The 14177-nt window shown below is 40.8% G+C and overlaps 2 protein-coding genes across 4 annotated transcripts in view; both read left to right on the top strand.

The window, feature by feature from the left end:
• The window catches only part of arfgef2 (ADP-ribosylation factor guanine nucleotide-exchange factor 2 (brefeldin A-inhibited)), a 29759-nt gene extending 25834 nt beyond the window's left edge, over positions 1-3925 (top strand). Inside the window, exons 38-39 of the mRNA XM_008412816.2 lie at positions 1196-1313; positions 2424-3925. Coding sequence (XP_008411038.1) covers positions 1196-1313; positions 2424-2588 — 283 coding nt within the window. The 3' untranslated portion in view covers positions 2589-3925. The remainder of the gene's footprint in view (positions 1-1195; positions 1314-2423) is intronic.
• A 1917-nt stretch (positions 3926-5842) lies between these two features.
• Positions 5843-14177, top strand: part of bcl2l1 (BCL2 like 1) — a 43467-nt gene continuing 35132 nt past the window's right edge. Inside the window, exons 1-2 of one of the 3 annotated variants that reach the window (XM_008412817.1) lie at positions 5843-5944; positions 11118-11879. In XM_008412817.1, the coding sequence (XP_008411039.1) occupies positions 11328-11879 (552 nt within the window). In that variant the 5' untranslated portion in view covers positions 5843-5944; positions 11118-11327. Of the gene's footprint in view, positions 5945-5996; positions 6369-6402; positions 7782-11117; positions 11880-14177 lie in introns of those variants that run through there. The other 2 variants (XM_008412818.2, XM_008412819.2) reach the window with 2 other exon arrangements.

Consider the following 14177-nt stretch of genomic DNA (forward strand, 5'->3'; position numbering starts at 1 on the left):
GACACCTGTAACATCTGGAAAATATAAATTTAGAGTGGATAAAGTTGGAGATTCCACAATCGAGTTTTCTTTTTATTACCTGAAAGAGAAAAATCTGAGGTTCTGGAAACCAAAAGAGCTTTTACACTCATTTCTATTCAGACAAAACAGCAACTGAACCGTTTGGAAGAAGGTTTGTTGCAGTCAAACAAGGTAGTCAGCCTAATGTTTTTGTCAGTCTCTTTATCATTTATTTTACATTGGCTGTTTTTCTCTTAATTGCACTTTGGATCTGTTAGACTCTGAGTGTTTTCATAGATATCTGCAAAAATGCACCTTTTTCATCATTGTATCTTAAAGATGCTGCCCTGACTTTTTTTTTTTTTTAGGACAGATTAAAGTTCTGTTGTTTTTTTTCTGCATATGTGACCAAGCATGTGAAGCTATTGGTGTATTTAAGTGTTCTATTCTTGTACAGAGTTACCAAATATATTTGCAAATCAGTTCATGTATGACTCCGTTTTAAAAAAGAAATCTTAAGTCAGTTCAGCTGTTTTTCTGTATTGGTAGCATTATTAGCCGATTCTAAACCTCCGACATCCGTATTGGTATCGCAGGTGAAAAAAACGGATTGGTGTGTCCCTAGTAATGTTCTGGTGACCTTGCATAAAATTCCTATTTTAGTTTTATGTAACCATAAATAGGCTTCCAGCGGCTACTGCAGTCTCGATAGAATATTTCATACGGGAACATTTTTTGAAAATCACTGCAAGGTTACTCCATCCTGTTTAGTTCTAGGTTTTAGTTTGGAAGAACTAAAACCTACTTTAAATGGACCTGAATGGGCTGATGCCAGATCAACTTGGGATAAATAGCAGCTGTTGGATGAAGCGGAGCTGTTTGTTTTTCTCACACATGTCTCATACCTCATTAGAAATGGATGAGCTGGTGCAGGCAGTGGAATATATTGGCATTTAAACGCCTGATGCAAATCCCCTCATTGCGTTCGTCCCTTCTCTGACTCATTGGATCACTTCATGATTGCAAAGGTGGAAGTTTTTGTCTCAGGAAGTGCCGCTGGTGTCTTAATCCTAAGATTTTAAGGAACGCTGCTGATTTTCCTGCCGCACCTATGACGTTCAGCCATCGTTAAAGTGTGTGTGTGTGTGTGTGTGTGTGTGTGCGGGTGTGTGTGTGTGCGTGCCACATTTTTCAGGGTGTGTACGGAAGCTCTGAGCTACTTCATCAGCCTGACCTCAGAGAGCCACAGAGAGGCTTGGAACAGCCTGCTGATGCTGCTGCTCACCAGGACACTACGGCTGCCTGACGACAAGGCATGAACACACACACACATACACACATTTTACTTATCATCACACATTAGCTGTCAGTAAACCTTAAATAGAGGCTTGGAAAATGAGTGAAATGCCCACTTGTTTTAAATAAATGGGATCAGAGGCATTTTTGGTCGGGTTTTATTGATGTAAAATGTTAATGGTGACATGTTTTACCATGAGTCATGTCCTGTTGGTGTGAGCCCATGAGTCATCGATGTGTCACTGCACCCCACTGTGACTCAGATATTTTCTGAGAATTGTAGGCCAAAAGAGTTACAGTTTCTGTTTAGACAAAATGTAGCCGGGAACAGTAAAGTGTTTAAAAGGAGCAAAATCTGCACTTTAGTGGAATTCTTCAGTTCAAATTGACAGGGGCAGTATTATATGAAATCTACTTTTGTGAGCTTTTCATTATGTTATGATGTCATTCCCTCTTCAAGAACATACATGGAGTGTTGCTTTGATTCTTTCATGCATCTTTGAGAAATCATTAATCTTTCATAACAACCATTCAGCTGTGCAAAACACCTTGGTGGACTTAGCTCCGCCTTCAAGCATGAAGCTCCTCCTCAGAACTGCAGTTTCCAAGCTTTGAGCTTCCGCCTCACAGAGCAGCTTTCCCCCACAAACTCCCTGACTCAGCTCCTTCAGACTAGCCAGCAGCAATTAGCAAACACCTGGTGAAACTGTGCATCTGCTGAACTTATTATACAAGCTACTTCTCAGTGCAACGCTGGTAAAAATGTTATTAAAGGGTTAATAGAGGAGACATGTTGTAATGAGTTCCTGAAGTTCACAAAGAGGAGTTTTAGAGATGGAGGCCCAATTTCAATTTAAAATACCAAGTCAAAAATTTTTAAGGTAGGCATTTTTTAACAACTGAAGGCAACATAGTTTTATTGTGATAGAAAATGGCACTATGTGAATAATACATAATCCATGCGTCCTGTTCCTTCCATTTAGCATTTCAGCTACTCGGCGTATCGCATACAATTCCGCTGATTGGAATGAGATTAAATGTTAAACATGAATAGTTTAAGACTCCATGCAGAATTTGATGCTCATCTGTTCCCCATTTGTCCTAATAAGCATATGTCTGTCTTGCAGTTCAAGCCCCATGCTTCCTGTTACTACCCCCACCTGTGTGAAATGATGCAGTTCGATCTGATTCCGGAGCTGCGGGCCGTCCTCAGGCGCTTCTTCCTGCGCATCGGCTCCGTCTTCCAAATCGCTGCTCCCGACGGGGCGCCCGCCCGGACCTCCGTCTCCTAGGAGATGGTGGGGGAGGAGGGTTCGGCGCATGTCTGTGTGTGGCAAGGGGGGAGAAAACGTTTTAAAAAAATAATAATTTAAAATAAATAAAAACAAAGGAGAAAGTTGACGTGAGGATCTAAGGTGGACTTGATGCATAAACTGTCCTCTCGTCTGTCAGACCAGATTGGATTAGAGGGGGAATGGAGTCGGAGTGCGTTTCCGGTCTTGTTTCAGGATTCTACATCAAAGTGTTCAACGTTTCTGTCGTCTCTCAGCCTGTAGAGAAACCTCCATCCTCACTCTCTGGGATAAACAGCACTGTGACCGGCTCTCATCTCTCATTGTCCCAATGACAAAAAACTGTAAAGATATAATTTATTGTTGCTAAATCCTCTTTGTTCTTGGATCGCTTTCTGTTTTTATTTTTATTTTTTCATTTTTAAAGCTAATCTAAGAGAATGGGAGTGAAGCAGACGGGAATCTAAAGGTTTCCCTTTGTTGAAAAATGGCTTTCCGCCAACTGTGCCTGTTTGGACGAGGATGATCTTATCAGTTTCCGCTCCACCTCCATATCCGAGTTGTTCGGGTAGCAACCGATTCCCGTTAACAGAGACTAAAAACTGTTTGCTGCACACAACACTATTGGAGATCAAGCAGCTTTACATGGGACTTTGCTCTGTTGTCTTTGTTAGCAATATTTTATTTATTATTTTTGATTATTTGCTTTTGCTTGTTTTATTGGTTGTTGTTTTTTTTTCGTGAGAACTGCTAAGTTTACACTGAAAATTTTTTTTTTTTTTTCTGGCTTGCTCATAAAACATCCAGATTAACTGTTAGAGAATCCCTGTTAGCTCCCCAAACTCTGCCTTCATCCGTCAGTCAGGTTTACAGTCCATTTCCACACTTTTTGCACATCTGTTTGCCCCATTCAATTATTAGTTCCGAATATCCATCAGTGTTGGTTTACTTTAACCTCGCAGTTCAACAAAAGTGTTCAGGATAACTCCCGTCAACATCGTTCGACCCGCGGTTCATCCGGAGTGTGTTCCACGGCTTTTCTGGAGGATGTATGTAATTATTTCAAGTGCATTTAAATATATTTTTTTTGAAAAAGCATTCCTTCCCTTGCAACTATGGATGTCTACTTTTTCTTCCCTAATGCCGGGGAGTATATAAATAAATAAATATATATGTATATTATACAGTAAATGACAAAAGTACAGACTGTAAAGTTTTCCATGTAAGATACATAGAAATGAAAGTGCTTATATGGTTCTATACATAATATTGTGATGTAATCTTCCAAACATTTGGTGAAGTAATCAATAAATCTGATTTCTGGTCTGTTCCAGGTACTGTTGGCGTACTGCTAAACAACATTTTGTGTGTCTCAAAAGAGACTGTCTTCCTTTGACTGTTCATTCAATGGGTCCCCACAAAGGGTGCACCGATTGCAGTTTTCGTACCAATCACCGATCTTAAAAAAGCTGATTTTGGACAAAATTGACTTGTGGGGTTACTTCACATGTTCTCATGGAAATATGAGCCGATTGCCAATCTCCCCAAAATTAAGGAAATTGCGGCAGATTTATCAGCATGCTCCTAGTGTCCAGAGACTCAGCTGATTCATATCGTCCATCAGCTTCTCTTTCAGTACATCCACAATTCCTCTTTGTGGTCTGAAGTTTTGAAATCGGGTAACAATTCACCAGTTGGTAGTCAGAATTGTTAGTGGTTTTTCCTTATATTGATTGATTTTGTGATTTATTGATTTTTTTTTTTGTTTAACAGTGAAACCATATTTCTGCTTCAGGAATCCATTTAAGAAAGTGGCGTAAAGGTTCGATAAGAATTTACAGAACCTTTACATTTAAAGGAGACATTTCCTGAATGTAAAGTCTCGAACTATGAACATAACTTAAAAAAATGCAAGCATGATGAGAAAAACAATTAAATCACCTGACTTTGACAATAGTAAAAAATTCGAGTAATATAAGCAAACAAAAACTCAAGACATTATCTTTATATTTTTTGTGTAAAGGCTAATTTTGAAAAAAGTGCTTTTTTTTTTTTTGAGGAATAAATTTGGCCACCCTTATAATTCGCTCTTAAAATTGTATGATGTTGGGATTCACATTGTTATCCAGCAGTTTGAAGGTTAGCCCTGTTAAACCCCACACATTTAGCTTACACAGTGAATTTGAGAGAGCAGTTTTAGCCGTTGCAGGAGACCGAGTCTCCTAAGGCAATTAAAAACTCCAAAAAGACTTTGAAGTCAGGTTTCCATTACACAGAAAATAGTGTAGTCGTGAAGGACATCCCTGACAACTGCCAGCATGCTCATAGGGTCACCTAAAGGTCAGACTATTAGAAAACTAGATACCAGATTATATACTGCTCAAAAAAATAAAGGGAACACTTAAGTGTTCCCTTTATTTTTTTGAGCAGTGTATTTCAAATTCAATTCAAAAATGCTTTAATACCAAAGGAAAATGAAACCCTTTAAAACCTCATTAAGATTTCAACGATATAGATACTGATGATTGTGGGCAGGAAGTGTTTTTTTGGTCATACCACTGCTGTTGTATGACAATTTGATGAAGTGGATGCTCGGAGTTGTCTGTCATTAAACCAACTAAACCATTTTAAGAAAAGAACCTCATACCAACTTTGCAGTATAGAGATGGAAGCACGATAATTTAGGAATATTTCTGTTGCAGCAAAACCTGTCCAGCTCACCATCATAGATGTCATGAGTTCTATCATTGTTCAAAGAATTCTTGAGACGAAAAAAGATTAATTGAATGAGAAGTGTACCTTGTGAGAAAACTGGCAAATGCCTCATAGTCGAAAGTGTGAAGAAAACATTTTCCTCAGACTGTTGACAAATACGGTATTAAGGTTACAAGAAGCATCTTCCTGAAGTTAATTTAGAAAAGTGAACAACACTACCTTCTACTATGTTGGGTGAAATCTTTATTTTTTCTTTTTTTCCTTTGGAAATATCTAGTTTACGTAAATTAAAAATAAGATTCAACATCTCTGATCAATGCTTATGAAAATGCCAAAAAACATATATATATATATATATATATGTAAGTAGTCTGTTTTGTCTTTTTTTTAAGTATGCTTCTAAACTTGTGTGGAAAAAGGTTTTAATTCCTTTATCAAGTTGACAGATTTCTGACATTCTCACTTTTGTCCACACGATGGCAGTGTGGTCTAACCTTTCTGTAGTTCCGAAGAGCGTTAGGATTTTGGGGTAACAAAGGTTACTATGGAGACCTCTCGCATCTTTTGTTGTCAACTTAAGCGTAAAGGCGCCCAACAGCTGCTACATGGACCCCTGTAAAGCTTATATTACAAATCAAGAAGTAAGAAAATATTAACTATTAACAGTACGGTTTTGTATTTTTAGCTTACAGTTTTAACTTCTCGTGGAAGCATTTAAATGCCACATTTGGACTCGCTTATTCACCCTTTTTTTTTTAGCGACAGTTCGTCAAGTTCAGTTCACAACAACCGCGACTTCCAACCAGAAGAGCCTTACAGTGGGTTTAAATCGGTATACGGCAGTGAAATAAACTTATTCCTCTAGCGAACGGCCACAGCACAGGCTGTGTGGTAATGGTCACACACCACGTAGAACGGTGGGCGGATCTGTGCAACTGGGAACCAGTAACGAGCTCCGTCGGCGTTAGCCAGGCAGGCTAGCAATGACGGTTTGGATCACTCCTAGTTCTACCGGGGATCGAATAGTGTTCCGACAGACATGATTTTGTGGAGACCACCCTACAAGTAAGAGTTCCAGTTAATCCCACGAGTCTCACTCCGACCCGTGTGTTCTTTCATTCGGGAAATTACGTGTAAAGGGGAGCGCTTGCTGTGGCTTTGCTTGTGAATCTTCCTACAGCAAAGAAATCGACCGATATGGATGAACGAGAGATCTATGTTTTGTTTCCGCCAAGATTTTGTACGTTACGTCTTTTTGCTTAAGCCCAAATGTGCTCTGGTGGTTCTGTAAACTATTTGCTGCTTTTTTTTTAGAACACATTTGTAAGCTCACAGCTTTCTATGAGACTGTGGTGACAGCCATATTTCTCTGGATTGCTGCCTCTGTAAGGATGGCAAAGGTGGAGCTGTGCTAGTCATCATTGCCGGGTTTAAAAATATTATTGTTGTTTTAAATTGCTGGTGTGGCGAATACTATTTAAATCCGGTACAGGGTGGTGTCTCAAAGTGGCTTAATTTTCACGTGTCGTGATTAACGCTCCTTTCCCAGTGTGTTAAGTCAGGAGAATGGCCTGGTAATGATGCCTTCAGGGACTCCCTCGTTCATCCGCACTCTGGGAAGCATTTTTTTTGTTGTTGCTGAAATATTAGGGAAATAACGCTGTTCAAGAGAGTTCATATAAGCTTTATTTATATAGTTTTAAGCTAAACTTTGTAATTTCTCCGAAAAAGTAATCAATAATAGGCAGTAATGGTAAGACGCGTAGTTCTGAATAAAAACGTGCATTTTTCAATTAAAAAAAATCAGTTTGTTAAATGGTTTGACAATATCTCGTTTCCGTTAATAAATAACACTTAATCGACCTAAGGACAGCAAGTGTAAGATTTTCAGACAGCACTGTTTTTACTTATTATATTTTATGGATTCTGGCACATTTTTATTCACAGTAGAGACGTGCGGTTTTGCACCGATAGGTCCAGCTCACGATTCAAACGCGGACTATACGACACCGGATGCGTTACTCAACTGTCCGCCGGTGAATGACCCAGCGGAAGCGTTGACGAAAATAAGGCGGAGTCTTCCTCGTGCCTGGAATAGTGTTTGTCATCCTACAGTTGAAAACTGTTCGTCGGGGGACTTGTTATGGCTTTCACGCGCGGCTGAATCTGTTTTATTTGAACATAAAGACCCGCTCCTCCCCGCCGTTCCCATACCTGGCGTGCGGACTGCCTCGCCGGATGACAAATGAAGCTTAGCCACTGACATGCAGCTAATCGCGTCTCTTGTTACGCAACAGGGGAGGGTCCATAAAAGGGGCACATGTTGAAATGTTCAAACCTATTCAACCCAGCAAACAGAGTGGTGGTGTTTACATTTAAGCGTTTGACAGCGTGTCTACACTTCGAAAGAGTCGGAAAGAACCAGTGACCCTGGACCGAGGATTTCCCTTATCTATTATTATTTTTCATCCAGATCTGGTAAGACAATCGTGTTTAATCGAATTTATTACTACTATTATTATTCTCATCAGGCGAATATTATGGACTGCTGTGAACATTTAATTTTGAGACTGTCGTCATATTGACACATCCAGAAAAAAAAAAGTTGTGCTGATTTATTTATTTATTAAAAAAAATAAATAATAAAAAAAACAATCCAGCCAAAATTCTCCCATAATCAATATCCCCCCAGACTTTACTTTGATCAAATTAGCCTTACTGTCGGATCTCGTGGAAACATTCAAACGCCCACATTTGGACTCGCTGTTATTCCTATAGAGCTGCCGTGTTTACATCTCTACTGCGCTGTTCCAGCCCGAGCCACGTGTTGGCAGCTGGGGACCATGTGGCCTTTGTAAACACTGCAGTCTTGTTGCTTTCCATCCGCCACGCTGGGCTGGTCCTGATCTCCCTGAAACTGGGCGGACAGCTGAACTTTTTTTTTTTTTTTTTTTTTTTCGACCTTATCTGAAATATTACTTGCTAGAGTGTCTGATTCCCCATTGTGTTCTGAGAAATAGGCATGTATTATGAAGTGACGCAAGGATCATTTGCATCCATCTGTCTGATACACTAATTATTGTACTTATCGGGCTTAAATGTAATTATTGTTGCAGGAAATGTCAGGTTAATCACGTGATAACTAGCAGATAGTTTGAAGTCATCAGCCAGATCCTTTTGTGAAACAAAAGAGTCAAGTGAATGAGTGGGCTGAAGAACAACAGAAAATGAAGGTAACTTTTCCCACAGATGATTTGTTACAGAATGTCTCAGTCAGATGTTATCTACCAATTCAGCAACACATTGGATGGGAATGTACAATACAAGTAGAAATCTGCTTGTTTCCTTTTACAGCAAGGATTACATTAGTGCGTTTCATTCTCATCTACTAATAACTTTAATTTCATAATATGACCCAGCAGTCAGTTATTTTTTTTTCTTCTTTCAAGACCTGACTCATTTATTATTTTATGTTCAACAATAAAGTCTAAAAGGGGCTTTGTAAATCCCGAGCCCATCAGAAAGATCTGATCTGGACTCCAGTGCATTGTTCGCATACAAACATACCTCCTGCCAAGAGGTTTAACATTAAATCAGTGCAGCAAAACAAAGTGTAGAATTTCTCTGTGGGTGTAGGAACAGAGGCTGGCAACATCTGTCATAGTAACCGACCAGGGATCTTTGTTCACTTTGTTCTACTTTCTACATGCATTTTAAGCATAATTACTTAAAAAAAAAAAACATTTGTGTTGCAAACTAAAGCAAAGCATTGAAATTTTTTTTCTAGATTTACAGAGCTCTACGTCTCTAAAAATCCCACGGGATATGGGACAGAGATATCTGTACACACAAAGCCCAATAAAAACAAGTGAAGGACATCTCCATACGTTCTTAATAAAACAGACTGAGACAAATTAAATATAGAAGTCTTACATCACAAAATGTTTAATTTATTTTATTAGGGATGCGTTTCATTTTCGGGCCTATCACCAATCTTTAAAAAGCCTGACCTGCCACTTCAGGTTTTGGATTTTCAGGTCGGATTGCCACCCTTTCACCCCTACATTACCCAGTCAAAGATGTGCCAGCTGAGCCCGTCTTATTACTTTTAGAGGAACAAACTCTCTTGTTTGTAATTTGAGTGTCACATTTTTAAGTACTGGTCACTATTATCCTTTTAATAGTTTTTTTTTTGTAAATCTGCAGGAGACTCAAGCTCTCAATAATCAATCCCAGCTTGCTGCTGGGATTGATTAGCAATTAGCTTGGTTGGCCTTTCTAACATGAGTCTCTGTGTGCCTTACTTTGTTGCGCTGTGGTGAATTTTCTTTCTAGAGGCTACTTTCATGTTTTATTTTTAAGCACATCGCTGATGCTGAAAGCGGCAAAATAACTGAGTCTTCCTCACTCGGTAACAACTTTCTTTCCACGGATTGTCGTCACTTGGACATGGTCGTTTTAGTATAACACGTGTTCATTTCTGTAAAGGATTGTATTTTTACGTTTTTGGGTGGCCAGTCGAGCCCAGTATCTGCCAATTTAATTCACCAACTGATTTTTCTGGGTTTCTTTATTTGTGTTGTATTCAAGATTTTATTAATCAATTTAAAGTGGTCCCATATGATGTTCTGGTGATGTGTCCAAGGTGTAACTCCACTCCCATGATGTTAGAATAAGCTAGTTTACATAATGGAAGGATGAATTTACTGTAGACCCCTTCACCTGTTCTTGGCTCAGTATTCACGGCCTTTCCAGTGTAACTCTATTCCACTTTATTCGGGGAAAATTCGCCTGCTTGCGAGATACAATCTACAAAAGAGGATTATATCTGAAATATTGAAAAAGAAAGCGCAGCATGGGAAGCTAAATTCTACCGGCTGCTCTGGTGTTGGCAGAGCAGCCAATCTAGGAGCTATGTTTGTTTTCCTTGGCACTGATTGGCTGTACCTCCAGGACTGGAGATGGGGATGGCCGTAGATGTTAGCTTCTATGAAAGTGCGAAGATGATTTTTGCCAAAGTATATTTATTGTTCAAACTATTTAAATAAGCAGTTATAAGGTTTTTTTTGGGGGGCCCCAGGGTTAAGTGTTTGTGGATTTTAAGTATTTACAGACGGACGTCGTCTGTCCTTGCCACCATGAATACCTCGGCTTGCTCCATTATTATTATCATCGATTGTGAGGACATTTTCAAAAGCTTCAATGGTTTGTGCTTCAAGGCTGAGTTTATTAATTGGGGGAAAATTTGCTTCTGATCGAGACTAAACAAACCCCCCAAAAATAGTCTGATTTAGTTCAGATGGAACTGAATCTCCACGTAAGTGGTGTTTACCAGACCTTTATTAACAACACAACTTTCAGGCCATGAAGATACCTTGTGTTGGTCCAGGCACACGGGTTTGAGGTAAAAACTTTAAATATTTAGGAAAAGTCCAGTTTTTGAAGTGGATGAGTAAGTGTGACGGCACACAGATGAGTGTGTGAGTTGTACAGAGACAACGTGGAGATGAGGTAGGTCAAACTGGAGGACAGAGGTCACTGTCTGGATCTCTCGCCACCTTCCTGACACTCTCTCCCTCATTCTCTCCTCTCTCCAGCTCTCTCTTACTCCACCGTTGTATCTTTATTGTCGCTGCCATCTGTTCCATATGCAGCAGCCCAATTAGAGAGTTGCTCTTTGACCCCACCTGTCCAAATTCAATTTGGAAGTGCAGGACTGTCCTCATGCTCCCGCTTCCTTCTGTTAACTGTCGCAGTATTTTCTATGGATCGGCTACGGAGACTTTGACCTTTTCCTTGTTGTTTTTTCTGCAGGGCCTGATTTGATCCGTCAGCCTTATGTGGGTTGGGTTTTCACCTCCAAGAGTCCTGTGGCTGTCAGCTGACTATGGTGGTCTAAACGGAGGAACCCCAGGAAGAAGCACAGTGTGCGTTAGCTCTTACCACAGCTAGGTAGGGTCCAAAAGACGGAAAGAGACACGGACCAGAAGAAAGATCGAGAAACTTGTTTAAACACAAAAAAACATGTCACGAAACAGAGAACTGGTGCTTTTCTACATTAAGTTTAAACTATCTCAGAGGAACTATCCGATCCAACACATATTGCCCAATGAGCCCCCGGACAGCACCGCTGCCAGGGACGCGGCCGGGGACGGGGGGATGGACGACGAGCAGACGTTGGAGACGCACGCTAATGGGACTTTTAACGGGACAAGTCCAGGATCCCCGAGGCGGCAACAGGCGGCGTCGGCGTCAACGATGGACGCGGTGAAAGTGACCCTGCGAGACACGGCCCGTGAGTTCGAGCTGCGCTACTCCCGCGCCTTCAACGACCTTCACAGCACGCTGCACATCACACCGGCCACCGCCTACCAGAGCTTCGAGAACGTGATGGACGAGGTGTTCCGGGACGGCGTCAACTGGGGCCGCATCGTGGGGCTCTTCGCGTTTGGTGGCGCGCTCTGCGTGGAGTGTGTGGAGAAGGAGATGAGCCACCTGGTAGCCAGGATTGTAGAGTGGATGACCGTCTACCTGGATGAGCGGATTGAACCTTGGGTGGAGAGCCAAGGAGGATGGGTGAGTCTCATAAAAAGACACACACTCTCACACTCAGACTGTTAAGTCTCATGTTGTTTGCTTGTGCTGCCACACTCATAAAGAATACTTTGATACGCTGGTCTGATTACATAGGAAAGTTCAGTTCAGATTCCCGCATGGAACATTTCCATGTCGACACCTTTGTTTGTAGAACCCTGCTGGCAGCAATCAGATTGGAAAACAGAAATAAATACCTTCCTTATTTTTGAACTAGATGTGGGGGTTGACAGTGCTGCTTTACAATTTAAACACTTTTTACTGTCACGATGCACCAATAAGAGGGTGGAACTGGCTCTGATCGCTGGAAAAGTGATCAGAACCACTCATTCAATGCATCAAAGATGATTGATCTACAAAGGTATCAATCAAGTTGATACCTTTGTACTTTGAGTTGACTGAAAGGTAAGATAAGGTAATTTTATCTATATAGCACATTTTCAGCAATAAGGCAGTTCAATGTGTTTTAAAAATCAAAGTTTATGAAAATACTGTTTCTGGCATAAAAAATGTGGATAATTTTTTAATTTATTTTTTTAAGTTTCTAAACTACAGCATCTGTCAAAGAACTTGTAGAATTATTGTCTTTTTCTGTTATATCCATAGAAAACGTTAATTTACTGATCAAATGTAAAAAAAAAAAAATAAATAAATTGATAGCTGATGGCAGCTGTAATATTCAACCAAAGAAAGAAAGTGGCATCAGCCAGACAAGCATGATTGGTACATCACAAACAATAGAATGTTTCTTTTTATATAAATGTGATGAATATTAGCTGAAGACTGCTGTTATATTTAACCAAAGAATGAGAATAGAAACCAGAAGTCGGCCTGAGCCAGACTAGCGTGATTGGAGCGTTCCTTGTGTGTTGTGTTTCTCCGTCAGGACTGCACCTGCTTCACCATGTAGTGTTAATGTGTTGGATGCTTTGAGTCTTGGCCGCCTGCCGATGTTGACCTGCAGGGCTCGGTTTTCATTTCATCACACGCTGTGTCTCTGCTACCCAGCCGTGAACATGCCTTCGACTCGACGACACACCAGGCGTCCCGTCGGCCGTCCTGACCGGCAGACGGGAACAGACGTCTGGATTAGCCGCGTTGGTTGAGGGGAAGGTTCTGCAGGAGTCGGCACACGTTGTCAGAGAACCGTCTGGGTTTAGAACCCAGTAAGAGCAGGATGTTTGCGTGGTCAGCAGCTGTTTCAGCTGTCCACTAATTGATCAGCATCTGGGAACTCGATGAGCTGGATCGAAGTGGGGGGGCTTAACGGGTTTTGTACCGTCCTGCAGCCCGCCTGCCTCAGCGATGAAAGTTCTCCTCACAGGGAAAGATGAAGTCCAGGGCTTTTACAGATAGTCCTTTGTTCATGTGGTCAGTTGATTGGCTCTGCGCTTTGTGCTTCCACTCCCTCACCATCTGACCAGTTTATCAGGACAGTGTTTTTCTCTTGTGCTCTTTGCCAAAGCAGCTGCATTCACATGAAAGCTATGCATGCCTCTCCTTTTTTTCCTGGGTGTAGTTGCTCAGTGCAGTGCAGCATTGCTGTTTTCTTTGTGTTGTATCACCTCCAGGACAGTCGAGGTCAGCTGTTTTCCTTTGTCCCAGCCGTTTGATTTTATGATATAGAGCACCAGAGGGAGGAGCTGTTTATAGTCACCCACTGCTGGATAACAACAGGTCAGAGGTCGGTTCTATAGAAACCGACATCTCAGCATTCGGAGGCGTGTTTGTGAAACTACAGCTAGGTGGGCATAACCCTGCTGTTTGTGCACAGAAACACATTTCAGGGTTAGTTATCTGGATTTTGCAGGAGTTTGATTTAGCAAACGGCTAACAGGGTATGTTTTGTAACCATAAAACTTTACAACATGCTGTTAGTTGTTACATAATTGAGTTCCCACCTTTAAAAAAAAGCACGTGCTGATCTCATGATTGCACTACTTCGTTGGTGGTCTGCACTGACAGATTTTAACCACTGCCAGCATTAGGTTTTAGAACTATCTCAAGAGGAATTCCATACATATAGTGAATTATACATGCATTGTTAAAACCCCACGAGGACACAAGTGTCCTTTTGAACCCATTGGATAACATGTAAGTTTTTTTCAGGTGGCAGTTAAGGGATAAATCAGATTTAACATAAGTTAAATAAGGAGGAGATACGCCAATCAGAATTTTGTGACTCATTTCTGACTCTTAGTTTATATAAAGCTTTTTCACAACTCACCAGATTCTGCCTATTCCAATCATTTTGAAACAAACGGAGTTGTGATTTTTAAA

Source organism: Poecilia reticulata, linkage group LG7 (assembly GCF_000633615.1).
Source record: "Poecilia reticulata strain Guanapo linkage group LG7, Guppy_female_1.0+MT, whole genome shotgun sequence".
Classification (NCBI taxonomy): domain Eukaryota; kingdom Metazoa; phylum Chordata; class Actinopteri; order Cyprinodontiformes; family Poeciliidae; genus Poecilia; species Poecilia reticulata.